The sequence below is a fragment of the Colossoma macropomum genome, unplaced genomic scaffold, assembly GCF_904425465.1.
Source record: "Colossoma macropomum unplaced genomic scaffold, Colossoma_macropomum, whole genome shotgun sequence".
NCBI classification, from domain to species: Eukaryota; Metazoa; Chordata; class Actinopteri; order Characiformes; family Serrasalmidae; genus Colossoma; species Colossoma macropomum.
Window position 1 is genome coordinate 4724185 of NW_023494805.1, and position 19715 is coordinate 4743899.

A 19715-nucleotide genomic window follows, 5' to 3' on the forward strand; every position below is an offset into this window, starting at 1 on the left:
AAAGAAAACATCTTCTTATGCACAATAGATAGGATGATGAAAATGTCATGGTAAACAATATTGCTAATACCTTGGGTGCAAGTTATAATTTCATATAGTAGTGTAAACCACATATAATCTCTGACTAACCAGACATCCTGTTGGTGGTTAAATGGTGGTAAATTATTAATAAATATCTGATGAAGCTGCCTGTGTTATGCTGACCGATGGTAAAAAAGTAAAAGTACTGGTTACTTATGTTATGTTTATGACATAATAACCCTTAATAAACTAATATTAAACAATTCGTAAACCTCACACATGGAGAGAAACAGAGTGGATATTGATAAAGTGGGATGCTTAGACTTGATCCTATATATCTTCATGTGTTTATGAAAGTGTGGTGTTAAATTGTTGGGGTTCTATGTTTGTGATGTCACTTCTGAGGGAGGAGCATATTCCATTTTACAACCAGGATCGTGAAAATGAATAAGTAAAATGACAGAGAAATATGAGGCAAATCTTATTAAGGTAAAGAAGTAAATGGTACACATGTGGAAGTGGGATGTGAAAGCATATCAGACATTGTAGAAATTAATCTCAAATCATGTTTAATGTTGTTGTTTTTTTCACCTCTGTTCCACTATATATATATATATATATATATATATATATATATATATATATATAAAACACACTAATACAACACTGGCACAGTGGGAGAGGGCTCATGGGTAAATGTCATTTTGTAGCATTCATTATTTATTTACACATCAACAAATATGTTTACTATTAGCAACAGTAAATACTGCCTAATGAAGGTTCTCCAACCCATTTAGAGAAGATTCAGAGGCTTTTATAAACACAATTTGTCACATGCAATTAAGCTTTATTTACGTGTTTACACATGGCTTTTAGATACTTCATCTGTGAAAATGTGTCTTTTCTGTAAGGTGGTGTTTAAAAAGTGATGAGGAAAGTAAAACATCGCAAAGTGTCCCACTTCCGCAAAATTCACCCAACCAAAAATTCAGACCTATCAGACCTATCATCTATGAGGAGCTGTACTCCACACGTTAAATGGCAATCAGTCATTGAAATTAATTTTAAAAAGAGCAGAAATTCAAGTATTTGCAGAAATGTTCTCCAAAACACTGAGTGTGTTTACATGCACTTTTTGTCAGTAGTCTGATCATTGCACTTGAGTAATCAGATAATGGGGAAAACTCTGGGTCTACATGAGTCAGACAGTAATCAGATTTCAGCTTTGCTACCAGCCAGTAAACTCTCAGAAGAAGATGTGATGTTAACGTAACGTAAAAGTTCATGCTGCAGCTTCTTTTTAAACATCACTCTGCTGTACCTTAAAATATAAACATACACTCATCTAGAAGATGAAGAATATTTAAATCCTCTATTTTTTATTTGGTTTCTGCGTCGCTCCGAAAGTGTTGTGCTGCGTCTTGCAGTGACGCTGCTCAATTATTTCCAGTACCACCGTCTGTTTTCACACAGCGCAGACTAAGAAATCCGAAAGAAATCGGAGTAAGAGTTTACATGCACTGACAAATCTGATTACTGAGCTAAAATCCAGCTCTCCTTATGAAATTTCTAGATCAGAGTATTGTGTTTACATGACCATTTGAATAATCAGATAACTGCAGAAATACGATTATGATCGGATTATTGAGTGCATGTAAACACACTTATTGATACTGAAGAGTTTTCTTTCTTCACAACAGATCAACTCTCGTGTTGAGAAATAGAAATAGTTCATGTTCGGCTCACCACAGAAATCAATGAATTCATCCATACTGCGGCTCTTCCTCCTTTCATTCTTCTCTCCTGCTTTTCTCACAACACACAGGTCATCTTTCTTGTTTCCTACGGAGAAAAAGTACATGTTTTGTCTACATAAAAAAAAAAAAACTGTTTTATTATCAGTACGTTGCCCCCTTCGCCAGGGTCTCATCAGAGAAAACTGATTAGTTTCTTTTACTAGAGAAAAAGAAACAAGAAACTGTTTTCTTTTCAATTTAGTGGCAGTGACGGATCATTTCATCACCAAACTGTAATCGCATGCAAAAGTCTGTGCACGTGCATGCCCTGGTCTAATGACATGTTTTTGTTAATTTTAAGTGAAAATAAGTGAACACTTCCTCTACAGAGAACACACTTCTGTACACCTTAATACACAATTTCAGTTTATTTACTGAATTTAACACATTGGAAAATGAAACATAGAATATATAATGTGCCATTAGTTTGATGTCATATTTTATTTTTCCCCACATGTTAAATTCAGTATATACACAGTAATTGTGTATTAAGGTGTGCTGAAGTGTGTCTCTGTAGAGGATGTGTTCACTTATTCACACTCAGGAAATCAATAAAACGTCATTAGACCAGGGGCATGTGCACAAGCCTTTGCATACCTCTGTAAATATACCATAATCATAATGAGCACAGTGAAACTAAACTGATTTGAGTGAAATATTGATATCTTAATTTTATTGCTGAAGAATGAAAACACTATAGAAATGCCTTATAAAATTTATTTTACAATAGCAGCCTTACTGTTTAGCTTTCAGTGACCAAACTCAGGAAGTGAAGCAAGATAATGCCATTCTTATCATAACAGTAATAAAATGTATCTAATTTATTTAATAATTAACATCAGCACAACACAGAACTGCTGCATTAGTTGTGTGCATAACGTAACTGAGTGTAACACATTTTCTTGGCTATTTTAGGGTTCAAGGAAAAAACATTAACTGGTATACAAACCTTACATGACGTGAGGGCTCTTTAAACTTTAAAAGGTTCACTGAGTTATAAAAACGAGTCTTTAAAGAACCATCCACTGAAAAGTTCTTTAGGGAGCAAAAAAATCTTCTGTGGACTCCAACAAGCCCCTCTTCGGCACCTTTTAAAAATAACGCTAGAGGGAGGTGAGGTGGTAAAGCCCCTTAAGCTTCATGGATCTGCGACCAGTTGCTGGAGGGATGGATGTTGTTTTTGAGGACGTTGTGGCTGATAATTGCTTAGACAGGCGGCAGCAAGCAAGGTTTTCCCCTTCATACCTCTGAGCAAGCTGATGCACATCAGCGCTGATCTTGTAGTGACTCACAGACGTTTTGTGTTTTGATGTAGGCAGTTATCTTTAAGTCCTTTGGTGTTGTTTTTGTGAGAAGCACTTGCAGTTTTGAGAATTGCACAAAGACGTTTTAGAGTTTAGACATAAGATACTTCACTTGCGTAATGAAAGACAAAGCCAAAGGAAAATAAGTTAAAAAACAGGAGTTTCCAAAACTGGAGCTCAAAAAATGATTAAAAGCTACAGAGAAAACGGGGCTCCTAACAACCACCTGGAAGACCTGGTAGACCCCAAAACTGCCCCCATCAGATAAACAGCACTTAAAGCTTTCGTCTTTGAGAGAGAGGAGAAAATCAAGCTGCTCCAGATCTGAAAACATCCACAGGTGTTTCTGTCCATCCTTCCACTGTGAGAGGACGACTCAGCGCTGTGGGTCTGAAAGGATGTGTAGCTGTTCAAGAAGAACCTCACTGAGAAAAGGAGACGGACACATCAAACAAAGAAGCTGAACGATGGACTGACCACCCCAGAGTCCAGACCTCAACACCACTGAATGTGTTTGATTACTTCAGAAAATCATCAACCAACTTCTAAGACTGAACTTTGGAGGTGTGTCTGCAGATTTACTTGAGGAACTGAAAAGAATGGAAGCTGTAATAAAGAGTTGACAAACCAAATACTAAAAAAGGGGGCTAACAAAGTATCAGAGAAACAGATGGACTACAGTCTGTAACTGTAGAACTACAAAGTGCACCTATATAGTAAGTGGAGCTGATAAAATGGATAATGAGTGTAGAAACAAGGAGGTGGTCGTAATGTTATGCCTGATCGGTGTATACAGTTCTAATAGCCTCATTCTCAATTTGGGAGAAAGGACATCCCATAGTCCTTTCTCTGGGGTTCTTCTCTGACTTCACACCTAACTTTAACATGTTTGTTTGTTTCTGTATCTCCAGAATTCAGTACTATAGTGTGAGCCTCTCCACGGAGCTGTTTCTCTTTTGGCTAGGTCATCTGCAAATAAACTACACTCCCTAAAAGCCAAGCCCAAAATATAATGGTTTTACTGTTTTGTGCTGGTCAGAGTCCAGATTTAAACCCTATTGTGAATATTTGGTCTCACGTTAAACACAAGCTAGCTTGGCCATGTTTTTCAGCTGTTTGAAGCCATCAGTGCTGAGTGGATCAATATTGACTCTTTTTTCTGTGAGACTGCCTGTAAGTTTACAAATGAGGCCTTTAAAACATTTAAAGAGTCAAAGGGAAATATTCATACTAACTTACTGCATCGATTTGTTTAATATTTTGCTGCTAAGACCATTAAAAGCTCAATGGTTTGTCATTTTTTTGCACATTTTCATGGATCTGCATGCTGTTCATGTTTACTGTGAAGTTCCCAAGAAACTACAACGCCCACATGAAGCTGAATTTCCTTGTTCATTACTTTTGCTTAAGTGAACTCATGAGGAAAGTAATGCACTTTATCCTCAGATAATATTCACAGCCTTTCACAAGAAAGACACTTTAAAAAATGAAGGTAGTAATCTGTCATTGGGGCAGTGCCCCTCTTGTCACTGGGATGGGTTCATCTCAGTACCTTTAGTCAGGGAACATAACTGTACCATAATCCACTGAAATGATATTTTCTAAGCTGTATAGACAACTGTAGTCGTGTCGTCATTTTGTAGTTGGCGCCATGTTGTTATGCCCATATTAGGAACTCCGGACCTGAGCCCCATTTCTCTATGGCCAGAATGAACAGGGTTTTAGAAAAATCGCCTCTATCGCACGCTGTGGTAAATAAAAGTGTTCAGAACCCGATACGTTTTGTCATGTTAACATTCTTAACTCCAGTAACACTGAATCCTCTGAATTACAAGGTTGTTAAAGAGTTGAATTATGAATATTGCTACATGTGAGCTAAAGCTACTGCGCACTGAATTCACGTCATTAGACTGACAGCCTCCTTAAGCAGGTTTTGTCAGTGTACGTTTCCATGTACCGACTGAGGACAGATGAAAAGAAGTCAGAACAAAATCAGCAGGTTTCCCTGCAGTTCTCTGTTCTTCATCTGATGCTCACTGAAACACCATAGATCTCCCCTTTTAGCTTGATTTGAAAAGATCTACAAATGAACCTGCACTCATGCTAATCCAGTACAGACTCAGCTTAATATCACTGCTCACCCTCTGATAAACTGATTTAGGCTCTCAGAATATCCTAATTATTACTTTGATGCTGGTAACATTTTTCTGAGGACATTTTCTCAGGACATTCGCCAGCTTTTTGTTCGACATTTCCCGTTAAATTAGGTTATGAAAAGTTACTAATATGTACTTTTCACCTGGAAAAAAACTTATTTATCGTTCACAACTGGACCTTAAAACCACTGTTGTACCTTTTGAGGGAACATTTACACTGATTGTACCTTGATAAACGCTAAACATACCTGCACAGAACCTTTATTCCTGCTGGTGTAACTCATTTCTTTCTCATTTAATTCTGTTGTGTTTGTTCAGCTGCTGGACTGATTTCCTGTTGCTCACCCGTCTCATTTTGGAGCTTTAGTGTTTTATTTTAGACCAATAGGATCCGAAAGCAAGCAATGGAGCCTAACAACCTTCAGTTCCTATACTAATAAAAGCTGAATCAAGACGTTTCACTGCAGTTCGAGATTTTTAACCTGATTCTCCACCCACCTGTTGAACTGTTGACCTTCGTGTGTTTGTGTGAGTATGTGGTGGAACTCTAAACTTACGCTTGAAATCTGGAGAGGCGTCTAAAACTTTCTTCAACCCAGTTAAAGCCTGCGGTTGGTCCTTAATTCCTTGTTCTTTCATCTTTCCTTCCTTTCGAGTAGTGATCCTTTTCTTCTATTAGTAGATAATGTTCTTCTCTGGTTCCTCTGTGTAATCTCCTTCAGAACTCTGTTAGTGGGCTCAGTACATCTCAGTTAAATCAAATTCATAAACAAAAGTTTTGGGTTCTATAATAACGGCCATAGAAATCTTCCAGGAGCCATGCAACACATTCTGCGATCACTTTGTCTCTGCTTTCAGTTGCCTGAACTAGTTTAAGGCGTTCTCTCTATCTACTCTTCGTCAGAGGAACGCGTTCACAGCTATGCGGAACAGCAAATCCTACAAATCCAGACATGCTTCATCAATGTCTAACTTCTTGTGTTTTTCCATGCACTTGTTTTAATAGCTTGAAGGACCAAAATATCACCATTAACCCCACCCGTTTGGACTGAGAGAGAACCAAGTAACACTTCAACATTATTTCCACTAGAGGGCTCTTACCGCGCAGCATTTGTACTAGAAGAACTACAGTCTCTGCTAAACAGCAGTTGTGAAGTGGGCTCATGGACATGATGCACTAATGTCACATGTTTAAAGCCGTGCAGCTTATTTCGTTTGAGCGAGGGCGTCTATATGCAGTCAAACGCAAGATTTAGCAAGTGGTCTAATTACATGTTTTGTTGATTTTATACACAGAACACGCTAATGCACAATTACTGTCTTTTTGCTGAATTTAACATATTGGGCACATTTTATATTTTATGTTATTTTAATATGTGCAAATTGAGCAAATTAACTGAGCTAGAATAAAGGACGTGTTAACACAATCAGCAGAACATATCGCTGTTGACGGAAGAAAATCTCATTTTCATCTAATTTTTCAAATCTCATTTTTTTTTTTTTACATATTTTGAAAATACTTGTTGCTCTAAATTAAATGATGAATGGACCAAAATAAATGGTCCAAAATTACTTGGAAAAAAGTCTGGTTCCACTGACTTACATTAAAAGTATAGTATGTTTTTTGCCTTCTCCTGTAAAGTTACCATTTTGGAGGTAAGAGGTTTTGTTCTGACATCGCTGAAAAAACATACTTTACTTTTAATGTAAGTCAATAGAACCACACTTTTTTCCAAGTAATTTCGGGCCGTTTATTTTTGTCCATTCATCATGAAATCTACACACAATGTAAAGGACAATATATATATATATATATATAGATAGATAGATAGATAGATAGATAGATATAGAAGCTTTTCCAGGCAGGTTTACCACTTTTACTTCATCACTGATAGATCCTCAGCACGGCACATGCTCATAATGATATTTGTAACAAATGTCTTTTAGAAAAGAACTGTGCTTTTTGCTCGAGTACGCTCAAAGAGCTGAGTCCTTATTTCAGCCTCCGAAAACAATTTCAGTAAATCAGGTTTTCCATCATAATCCCAGTTTGCACAATAATAATCAGTGCCATAGTGTACGTATGAGTTTTTCATTGTAAATCTAACATAACAGAAATTAAATTACATGTCAGTTTTTTAGGTGAGCACTCAGTGATTTAGCCTAAAGCCAGTATGATAAAATAAAATAAAGCCAGGCTCTAAAACATCTTTAGATTTTGGATTTATATTAAGATGCCAATCCTAGATCACAGCTCTGTGATTTGGAGATAGTAACTCACTTGTACGTGATTCTCTTCCTCAAATCTCATTTCAGAGAAAACAAGCCAGCTAATTCACTCGTTTGGTCAGCGGATGTCAGTAAAGCATCCATTTTATGAATAAATGATTTTCGATTTAAAGGTGAATTTAAATACATTATACACATATATATATATATATATATACACATATATATATATATATATATATATATATATATATATATATATATATATATATATGAGTGGTTTGGTGTGAAACTTTACAGAGAGTCAAAATTGTTCACAGTGGTGGTGATAGGAACCAGATGTCCACCTCTAAAAGCTCCCTCACAGAAAGTTATTACATGAAATGGTTATAAATACACTGCCTGATGTCTCAGTCATTTTTAAGACTTGGACATCAGGTAAGTTATTCTTTATCATATGAGCGATATGCAAGGGACATTAACATTACGGAAGATTAACATAAACATGCATATGAAAAAAGATCCTGTATATACTTTTTAACTTTAGGCCCACAAGGTGGAACTACAAGAAAGGCGATTCAGATAAATCAAGTGTTAAACGTAAAGTTAAATACTTAGAATGCTATTTTAAGGGTTTTGAATACAATACATAGAACTGCAGAACAATGGGACATTTTAATATATTGTTCTTTTGGGCAGGGCTGTAACGTGACAGAAAGGGCCAGACGCTCACGGTAAAACCAAGAGATGAGGCTTTAATATCAAAGGGTTTGACAAGAATCGTGCTCAGTAAACAGGCGTGGGTCAGATCCAAAACAGCAAAAAGGTACAAAAAGGCAACCATAACCAGAGGGCAAAGACAAAAGGGAAAAACCAGAAATCAAGAAAAACAGTCCAAACATGAAAAAGGCAAATAACAAAAACACAAGAGAAATGCTCAGTAGCTGTACAGGAGAAGCAATACCTCACAATCTGGTTAAGCAAAAGCCCGGGCTTTTAAACTAAACTAAACAAGTCATATGACATGGAGCACAGGTAAAAGGACTCAATACTCAGCAGAACTAGAGCGGTGATTGGTTGAATGAGGAAGTTCTGTCACGTGATTTCCCAAGGGGTTCTGGAAGATGGAGTCCTTGTGAGAATCGAGGCCAGAAGGACGCATGACAATGTCTCTGCGGACGGCCGAGAACATCCTGGACAGACGTTTGCACATTTCCTTGAAGGGTGTCACCGGTGATTCTCTCTGTAAGAGCTGCAAAAAGAAAAAATGAATCAGAAGCGTAGAAACTGATAACACTGTTTATTTAAATATCCAGTTCATGCTGTTATATTCTACATTTGGGATTAAAAAGGGATATGCTGAGGCACATTTGAACTATAAGCTCAGGAAATACTTGGCCATGAGTGTGTCCACTGTGAATGAATGACTCTGTGTGTTTTGTTTCATGTACTTACACTCCTGAAGATTTTCAGAGTTGGAGTTAGACTGATGATTTTCACACAACATGCTGACAGAAAGTACTTCAGTCGACTTCTAGACTAGCAAACATTTAACAGAGAAGGCAGAAAAATGAAGACTAAAAAAGTAACATACAGTCATATATTATATTATATTATATTATATTATATTATATATGTGTGTCTGACATGGTGTTCAGCAGCACAGGGGCCCCGCGGGGAACAGTCCTGGCACCGTTCCTCTTTACCCTGTACACTGCAGACTTCATGTACAGATCACAGAACTGCCATATACAGAAGTTCTCTGATCTGACTCATTACAGATGAGGATGACAGAGAGTACAAAGAACTGACCCAGGACTTTGTGGATAGGCAGTTCCTTCAGTGACCGGCTGCTTCACCTCAAGTGTGTGAAGGAGGCCATCGCAGGTCCTTCCTTCCTGCTGCTGTTAGGCTGAACAACCAGCACTGCTCCCAGTAGAACTTCCTCCACCCCCCATTAGACCCCACACACCTACAGAACATAAACTGTGGAATTCATCACCGTTTACTGTGTGCAGTATAATCAATAATCCATCAGCAACACTTGTAAATATCTCTATAGTGTAAAGATTTTTTTCTTTTCTATTTAAAATGTTTATATTGTTAACTCATCACCATCCCATGGATAACATACATCAGTACCTCATGTGCAATTTGGATAAAATACCCATACAGTGTAAATATTTTTAGCTTTTATTTATTTATAATACTTTATATTGTTCATTTTTGTGAAGGATAGATTAGGATAGATAGAAAAAAAGTTTATATTTTTATCTTATTTTTTTACTTTTAGTATTATATAGTTTGTCTACAAAGTAACAAGTAACAAACTGTAAAACCTTGTTAAGTAATTATAAAAGGTTAATTACTTGAGTGCCTTGCTCTCCCTTTGTTGCCGTAACACTGAGAATTTCTCTGTTGTGGGACTAATAAAGGATTATCTTATCTTATTTAACACATAATTCAGAATGTAAAGTGATGTGATCAATGTGTGTGTTATGATTAAATTATTAATATATATTAAAAGTGCCCCTTACCTGTTCAATGCTCATAGAAGGAGCTTTTTTCCCCAAAATGAAACAAATCCATGACTCCTTTTTCACAACCACAGGCTCTGGATCATTTAACAGGCTTGAACCGAAAGAGTACGTCTCATTCTCCTAGCTAGAGATGCTAAGATTCTCCAGTGTTTATCTAACCACTGCACTGCCAGCCTTTCCTCGAGTGTGTGGCTAATGCACCAGGAGACTTGATGTCTGTACAGAGATGTCATGGATCCCCTCAGATTCAGCTTGCTCAGCATTCACATGCAATGCCAGAGGATCCCCCATTTCTTATGAATGTGAAACTCAAAAACTTCTTTGAGGTGATCTGCTGGGCTTCAGAACGTGTATGAGTTCCTTGCATGCCTTGATCAAAATCCTGAGTGAAGCTAAAAGATAATTTATATTCGAAGATTCTGGTTTGAGACTCACTAAGTAGAGAAACAAGGTCTTAGCAGGTTTGTCCACAAAAACATAGACCTGTAGGTCAGTAGTTCAGTTTCTCTGTTCTTTATATTTGAGTGTTTTAGCTCTAACAGGCCTGTATAAACTGTACTGGTCAGTGTTATAGATGAATAAGGTCAGTAGTTCAGTTTCTCTGTTCTTTATATTTGAGTGTTTTAGCTCTAACAGGCCTGTATAAACTGTACTGGTCAGTGTTATAGATGAATAAGGTCAGTAGTTCAGTTTCTCTGTTCTTTATATTTGAGTGTTTTAGCTCTAACAGGCCTGTATAAACTGTACTGGTAAGTGTTATAGATGAATAAGGTCAGTAGTTCAGTTTCTCTGTTCTTTATATTTGAGTGTTTTAGCTCTAACAGGCCTGTATAAACTGTACTGGTCAGTGTTGTAGATGAATAAGGTCAGTAGTTCAGTTTCTCTGTTCTTTATATTTGAGTGTTTTAGCTCTAACAGGCCTGTATAAACTGTACTGGTCAGTGTTGTAGATGAATAAGGTCAGTAGTTCAGTTTCTCTGTTCTTTATATTTGAGTGTTTTAGCTCTAACAGGCCTGTATAAACTGTACTGGTCAGTGTTATAGGTGAATAAGGTCAGTAGTTCAGTTTCTCTGTTCTGTATATTTGAGTGTTTTAGCTCTAACAGGCCTGTATAAACTGTACTGGTCAGTGTTGTAGATGAATAAGGTCAGTAGTTCAGTTTCTCTGTTCTTTATATTTGAGTGTTTTAGCTCTAACAGGCCTGTATAAACTGTACTGGTCAGTGTTACAGATGAATAAGGTCAGTAGTTCAGTTTCTCTGTTCTTTATATTTGAGTGTTGTAGCTCTAACAGGCCTGTATAAACTGTACTGGTCAGTGTTACAGATGAATAAGGTCAGTAGTTCAGTTTTTCTGTTCTTTATATTTCTGTGTTTTTAGTTGTAACCAGATTGTAAATGGATCTTCTTCGTAAGAACTAAAGTGCAATTTTAGGAGATCACTCTGCTGCCACCTTGTGGTCTGTTTGCTTATTGTCTGAGCAGTGAAGATCAAGATATGCGGGGCTGTATGTATGAAAAACCCAACATATTTGATCTAAAACTGCAGACAGTCTGGGAACCTGCACAATGGATACTATGACGTCTTTGCAATAAATGAGATGCAGCGTGCACAGCAGTTTAGATGAATGCTCTTTGTTAAACAAAGCAGCCTTGGGAAAACCGCTAACCAGCGCTGGCTGACACAATCGGGAAGCAGGCAGGGAACTTCTAGCCATACATTTTCCATTCCTGGTAGATACACAGACCCACCTAACTTCCCCACAGCCCAGCACAATAAGGCACAACACATAAACACACCTTTAAGCCAACAACACAACTTATTTACAACATAAAAGTCTCTCGATTATCAGGAATGGCACCTACCTAGCACCCATGCATGTAGCCACTCTGTATGGCCACCCCTTCCATGTGTCCATGGCCGAATGAGCCAGTAGCGGGAGCTACAATACTACAATTAAATTACTTGATTAAAATCCAGTCAGTTTTCAAAAATGTGCTAAGTGATACTGCTCTGGAAATATCTACACCTGCATTTATAATGAATTTAATGAAAACTGGGCAGCATTTTGCAGGAACATCTGTTTACTTTATTTTTAAGCAATAGAACACTCAAGGTTGTGTGTTATCGCAAATAACATCATGGCTGTGATTTGGTGTGATACAGAGTGATACAGTGTGAAAAAAAAAACATGTTATGGTGAAATAATTTAAAATTTTGAAAACCAGAAATTCAGCAAAACTTCAAGGGTCTAGTGTGTTAGAAAAGTGGTTCTAATAAGGTTCTACATTAAACACAGCACTGTAAGTCAGATATATTACTAGATGGTTGAATAAGTTTGGTGTTTTTGGACATGAAGAGATGAGCTGGGACTCTGTTGGTAAATGTCTTCTACCTGGTGGACAAACCTTGAAAGTGCAACAGACTGTCATCAGGAAATGGTGGGCGTGGCCTCATGATGTCACTGTGGAGAAACGAAAGTAGTGAGAGCTGTATTATAAGCACAGTCCAGTTGCTGCAGCTGGACTCGACATCCAGCTTGAAGCTTCTCCAGACGTTCTTAGAGGATCTACCACCACTGCAGGTGAGAGAACCTCTACAGGAAGCAGGAGGAAGTAGCCAGAAAGGAGAAACTGGAGTCACTGCTGAGACTTTCTGCTGTATTTAGCTTGTTTCTGTCATTGACTTGTTTAGTTGTGTGTGTTATTGATTTGAATTGAGCACAAAGAACAGGTTCTAGAGTAGAACAGCACAGCTGGAATATGAAGCAGATTTAATGTGATGGTGATTATTAGAACATTTGAGTCAGAACCTCCAGGTTTAAGAGCAGCTTCTGCTCTCAGGCTGTTAAACTGGTCACACCCAGAGCAGCAAACAGATCCTGAAGCCGAGCTCCACTCCAGATCCCTGCACTGCACTTTAATGATATTCTGAACTGCTGACTCAGTCAGGACACTGTTTACTGAACAGAGTCTGTGTATAATGAGAGAGTCGAACTGAACTGAACTGTAAAGTGAAACTTCATAAATGAACTTTAATTTGGCTTGAAAAAGCCAACAAATTACGTTAAAACATTAACATTTTGGAAGACTGTTGATGGTCGCTGAAGTGTTGCTATGTGGTTGCTACGGTATCCAAGGTGGTTGGTAAAGTGTTGTTAGGTGCTTGATATGGTGTCCCATGTTGTTGCTAAGGTGTTGTGAGGTGGTGCCTATGCTAATAAATACAACCCCATTTCCAAAAAACGCTGTGCAAAATGTAAACAAAAATAAATTCAATGATGTGCATTTAAACCCTATATTTCATTGGAAATAGTACAAAAACAACAAATCAAATATTGAAACTGAGTAATGTTATTGTTTTTTTGAAAAATATATGCCCATTTTGAATTTGATGTCAACAACACATTCCAAAAAAGTTGGGACAGGCCATGTTTATCATTGTGTTTCATCACCTCTTCACAACAATCTGTAAGTGTTTGGTAACTGAGGAATAGTTTTGCTGTAGTTTTGAAAGTGAAATTTTTCCCATTTTTGCTTTGCATCAGCTGCTCATCTGTGATAAAGGCCTGTTAACCACCAGGTGTTTTTAGCATTACACAATTTTACTATGCTTTTGTTGCCCCTGTCCCAACTTTTTTGGAACGTGTTGCTGGCTTCAAATTCAAAATGGGCATATATTTTTCAAAAAACAATAAAATTTTCCAGTTTCAACATTTGATATGCTGTCTTTGTACTATTTACAATGAAATGTAGGGTTTAAATGATTTGCACATCATTGCATTTTGTTTTTATTTACATTTTGCACAGTGTCCCAACTTTTTTGGAAATGGGGTTGTACCCTGGTATCTTAAATCCACTGCTTCCTTAAATTCACTGCCTCCTTAAATCTCCTGCGAGTTTAAATTTAATGATACGTTAAATCCACTGTCACCTTAAATTTATTGTCACCTTAAATTCACTGGCACTTTAAATTTACTGATACATTATCTAATTAACCATTGCTCTGCCTGTTTTCCCCGTTTTGTACTATAATATTTTATACTAATGCTGTTTGCTATCCGGTGTCAACCAGAAGAGAATGGCTTCCCCTTTTGAGTCTAGGTTCCTCTCAAGGTTTCTTCTTCTTGCTCTTAGGGAGTTTTTCCTTGCCACTGTCACCATTGGCAACACTCACAGGGGCTTGGACCCAGATTTTTCTGTAAAGCTGCTTTGTGACAACACCTGTTGTAAAAAGCGCTATATAAATAAACTTTGACTTAACATTATATCCTGTGCCACCTTAAATTCACCGCCATCTAAATTTACTGCCACCTTAAATCCAGTGCCAGCTTAATTCACTGACACATTACATTCAGTGATACATTAAATCTAGTGCCAGCTTAAGTTCATTGCTACCTTAAATTTACTGCCACCTTAAATTCACTGCCACTTTAATTCCACTGCAACCTTAAACATTATGACATCACTTGTGGCAGTTAGTTAAATGTCCCGAACATTCTGCTATTCATTCTCTATGGGGAAAAATGTTGTCTTGGTGATAAAACTGTAGGATCACTTTGAAAAGCAAAAGCAACCTAATCGGATGTAGGTCCTACAGTCCTTCAAAGTTTTGTAGTTCTAGCTTGAAAACTGTAGAGCGAGAAGCAGTTTTTTTAAATGTAGAATAATAATGATAAGAAGAAGATTAAGAAGAACAGTAAAATGTCTTTTTTCAAGCCAACGTAATTTATATATGTTAACTACATTTCATAAGTAAGTTTTCTTTGCTCTCAAATGACCATCATATTGTCTGTCTATCTCCTCCATCAGTCATGTCTTCCTCCAGCAGTCTCCTGTCTGAAGATCAGCTCCAGTGCTCTGTCTGTCTGGATGTGTTCACTGATCCAGTCTCGACTCCATGTGGTCACAACTTCTGCATGGTCTGTCTCAAAGAGTGCTGGGACAGCAGTTCACGCTGCCAGTGTCCAGTTTGTAAGAAAGAATTCCCTACAAGACCTGAACTGTCTGTGAACACGTTCATCTCTGGACTGGCTGCTCAGTTCAGAAAGTCAGTTCAGGTCAAATCCAGCAGAGCTCCAGAGAAACGACCCTCCAAAGCTACAAAGGTTCTGTGTGACTCCTGCAGTGAGGAGGCTGTAAAGTCCTGTCTGGACTGTGGAGTGTCTTACTGTGAGACTCATCTGACGCCTCATAAAACTGCAACTAAACTCAAGAAGCACAAACTGATGGACCCTGTGGAGAACCTAGAGGACTACATCTGCCAGAAACATGAGAGACCCCTGGAGCTGTTCTGTAGAGATGACCAGACGAGTGTGTGTCGGTTCTGCACTGAGACAGACCACAAGACTCACAGCACTGTTCCTGTAGAGGAGGAGATTGGAGAGAAGAAGGTGACAGACACTTAGACACATATTCATCCCATATATTTAAAGTAATGATTGGCTTTGTTATAATGTGTCGAATTGTCATAGACTCAGCTGGTGAAAACACAGGCAGAAGTTCAGCAGATGATCCAGGACCGACTGAAGAAGATTGAGGGAATCAAACACTCTGTAAAACTCAATAAAGTGAGTGTAAACAGTGACCTGAAGTGTAGTCACTACTTTCATTCAATTATAATACACTTTCTAGACTTCAAGTGATTTAAACACAAAACGTTAATGTAAATAAATAATCTCCTGTTAGAAAAGCTCAGAGAAGGAGAAAGCAGACAGTGTGGAGGTCTTCAGAGCTCTGGTGCGCTGCATTGAGAGAAGCCAGGCGGAGCTGCTTGAGGTGATGGAGGAGAAGCAGAAAGCAGCAGAGAGGCAGGCTGAAGAGTTCATTAAAGAGCTGGAGCAGGAAATCACTGAGCTAAAGAGGAGAGACACTGAGCTGGAGCAGCTCTCCCACACTGAGGACCACCTCCACCTCCTACAGGTCAGAGTCCCTCTGTTTCTCAATAGTAATGCAGTCCATCACAGGACAGCACTCCCCATGCTGAGGGGTTTCTCCTCTCTCCTGCTGGACTGTAGGTTTACCCGTCCCTCTGCAGCCGTCCACACACCAAGAACTGGACTGACGTCAGGATTAACTCTCATCTGAGGGTGGAGACTCTGAGGAGAGCTCTGTCTCAGCTTCAGGAAGAGCTCAGTAAGGAGATGGAGAAGATTCCTGAGATCAGTAAGTATTTACTGATCAGTGAGAGCTTGTGGGGAAAATTTTATTTCAGGAAGTTTCCAAAATCATGATGACAGATATTTGGTAAATGGTGTATTTAAAACTGTAATTTTGCATTATTCTGCATTAAAAACTATTTTTGTCATTAAAATGTCCTTTAATATGAATGTTATTTTTGGTATTTTGATTTATTTGTTAATTTAGCTGTTTTAAATGTGATTTATTTTATTTCAAGCATTGAATCAAACAAAATGCAAAATTACTAATGATTATTCTAATTATATTGTCTGTTGTTCTTTTCCAAACAGAACTAAAAGCAGTTCAGCAATATACAGGTTTGTGGATATGAATTACATAAATAAATATGTGTGCCTTTGTCTTTATATGCTGTACACTGGTAAAATTAGTTAATTTTTTTCTCAGTGGATGTGACTCTGGATCCTGATTCAGCTCATCCTGCTCTTATTCTGTCTGATGATGGGAAACAAGTAACACACAGAGACACAGAACAGAATCTCCCTGACAACCCAGAGAGGTTTGATGAATATTTTTATGTGCTGGGAAAGGAGGGGTTCTCCTCAGGGAGGTTTTACTATGAGGTTCAGGTCAGTGAGAAGACTGAGTGGGTTTTAGGAGTGACCAGAGAGTCCAGTAACAGGAAGGGAGAGATTACACTGAGTCCTGAGGATGGATACTGTACTGTGTCTCTGAATGAAGGGTCTGAATATGAGGCTGCAGACTCTCCCTCTGTCCTCTTCTCCTTGGATCAGGCTCCCCAGAAGGTGGGGGTGTTTGTGGATTATGAGGAGGGTCTGGTCTCCTTCTATGATGTTAAGACCAATTCTCATATCTACTCTTTCACTGGTCAGTCTTTCACTGAGAAACTCTATCCAGTGTTTAACCCTTGCACCAACAATGAAGGTAAAAACTCAGCACCGCTGATCGTCACACCTGTTGAACATGATAAATGAGGCACTTTTCTACAATAAAACACTTTAGTGTGTCAGAAGAAGCTTTTAGTATGACATTTCAGAGCAAGAATAAATAATGTTTTTTGAATGAAAATCATACATTATGCTGTTAATGAACAAAATTTTAAATTAGTGAATGAATAAATGAATCAGTAGCTTCTAACTGGTTACTTTGCACTAAAGGCATCTGCCTCAAGTTATTCTTTTTCATAGTGGTTGGTAAAGTGTAGTTGTTGGTATAGTGCCTTCTACACTGTAGACTGGGGTTCAATCCCTGCCTGGGTAAGCACCCTACACTATACCAATAAGAGTCCTTGGGCAAGACTCTTAACACTACCCTCACCTACCTGTGTAAAATGATCAAATTGTAAGTCTGGATAAGAGCGTCTGCCAAATGTCATATGATTTAAAAAGAATATTCAGTTTAGCTGCTACAGAACCACTCTTGTTATATGTGTTGTCTCAAGGCTTGTGGGCATTTTATTGTCTTTCCCTTTAATGTCCACACAGTGAATTACCTGTATTGAAAATATTGTGGGTTATATCTCACTAATTAGATCACACTGAACAACTTTTCATAGATTTGTTTTCCAGATTTGCCCTCAGATCAGGAATTATGAACATCTGGCCAGGTGAGATGCTCACTTAAAGAAATAATATAGCAAAAAGATCCAATTTACTTGATTTTCCTTTAACCATAAATGTAATGTGTCTGTAATAAAGTTTCACAGTCTTTTCTGGACTTTTCTGATGCATCTAATGGGGCAGCCTCAAATAAAGCTCACTTTGACATTGAAATCTGCCAGTGGCTGAGTTGAACATCCATTCCTGAACAGCACATGAGCTGCAAGTGACTCAGGTTTCTAAATTACTCATAAGAACAGGCACTAAGCCACATACCAGCTAGGAAAACGTCTGCGAACAAAAAAAAAGAAGTAGCATGTCCAGATCATTATTCCATCTTTAGTGTTGGAGCATGTATGAATCCCTGTCAATAAGACTAATTTTATCCATGTAATTGTTTGGTATCCTTCTGGAGGTGGTTAACATGCACATCCTTCTTCTTTGGTTTACTGTTAAGCATGACAACTCTGAAAAAAACATATCACTTCTCCCCATCAGGCTTAAATTCTGAACTGAAATGGATCTTCTGGTAAAGAGCTATAGTGCAATTTTAGGGTATCTCTCTGCTGCCCTCTGGTGGAGAATTTGCTTTTTTTCGGATCACTGATGGATCGTCACTGTAATGATCAAGATGTGTGAAGGCCTGTAAGAAAAACCCAACATATTTGATCTCAGATATAAAATGGAGCCTGTGAATCTGCACCATAATACTCAAATTATTTAATTTAAATTCAGTGTCACATTTTAAAATGTGCTCAAGTGATACTGCTGTGGAAATATCTGTAAATACATTTATGATAAACCTAATAAAGAGCTTTGCAGCATTTTGCAGAAACCTCTGGTTATTTTCCATTACTGTTAAAAAACATTTGTTTGCAGATCTTTTTACAGTTCAAGGATAAAATTCTCAACACCAGAGAGTAAAAAACTAGCAAAACTTTAAAGGGCTAATATATTGGAAAAAAGAGATGACATATAGCATATAAAATATATGTAAGTCGTATATATTTTCACAAGACCGAAAATGTTAACTTTTAAAGATGCTGATAAAAGTTGGGATTTTGTAATTCAGTTGGTAAATGTCTTCTCGACATTTGAACTCGACATCCAGCTCGAAGACTCCGCAGTTTTCGTAACTCAATCTGCAGTTTGAAGCTTCTCCAGACTTAGAGAAACTACCACCACTGCAGGTGAGATAAACTCTACAGGGAACAGCTTTTTTTAGCCTGAACTAGAACATCAGCACATACTGAGACATACTTATAGCCAAGATGGTAAAACAGATATAAAATGTGGCTCCCAAGGTGGTTTCATTTTTGTTGAAATGACAAAATGGCTCTTCTTAACATTTCGGTTGCGAACCCTGAGCTAAACTTACTATAGTAAAGGGTGATCAGCGCTCGAACTGTCAGCTCAGTCAGGATGGCACAGTCGCCACCAGCCCAGTTAACGGCCGAGTTCTATGGTTCAGATTTTGCGCAGTTTGCCTTAAGTCTGTAGCGAAATTGTAGCGAAAATTATTGCTATAGCTACATTTTATAAGACTGTGGCAGCTACAGCTATTAGCTACAAACATTTGTAGTTAGCTATAAAAAGTAGCGCTACTTAGCTACTCCCCCATCCCTGAGTGTAACAATATCCTTCTGGAACAGAGTTTTTGTACAGTAGATCTATTATTGTTTTTCTGAACTGGCTCTACTCCTTCATCATATTAGCCTGTCTACTTAAATGAAAGTGAGTGAAACTGAAATGCTGACAACTTTACACAGCAATACTGAAAATATATGTATAATGACAGGACACTCATTCATAACATCCTTCACCGCCGTTTACATGGTAAACTGGCACTCATTTTCAGGAATAAATGGGGGAAACATAAATTTAAGAAAGATTTTCATCTTTTTTATTGAAGC

The 19715-nt window shown here is 37.9% G+C and overlaps 1 protein-coding gene across 4 annotated transcripts in view; it reads left to right on the forward strand.

Moving 5' to 3' along the window:
- The window catches only part of LOC118825974 (E3 ubiquitin-protein ligase TRIM39-like), a 424414-nt gene extending 406304 nt beyond the window's left edge, over positions 1–18110 (forward strand). For 2 of the 4 annotated variants that reach the window (XM_036596856.1, XM_036596857.1), the window contains exons 3-7: positions 15520–15615; positions 15734–15967; positions 16063–16210; positions 16516–16542; positions 16631–18110. In XM_036596856.1, coding sequence (XP_036452749.1) covers positions 15520–15615; positions 15734–15967; positions 16063–16210; positions 16516–16542; positions 16631–17178 — 1053 coding nt within the window. In that variant the 3' untranslated portion in view covers positions 17179–18110. Of the gene's footprint in view, positions 1–12492; positions 12736–14857; positions 15439–15519; positions 15616–15733; positions 15968–16062; positions 16211–16515; positions 16543–16630 lie in introns of those variants that run through there. The other 2 variants (XM_036596854.1, XM_036596853.1) reach the window with 2 other exon arrangements.
- Positions 18111–19715: the final 1605 nt, after the last annotated feature.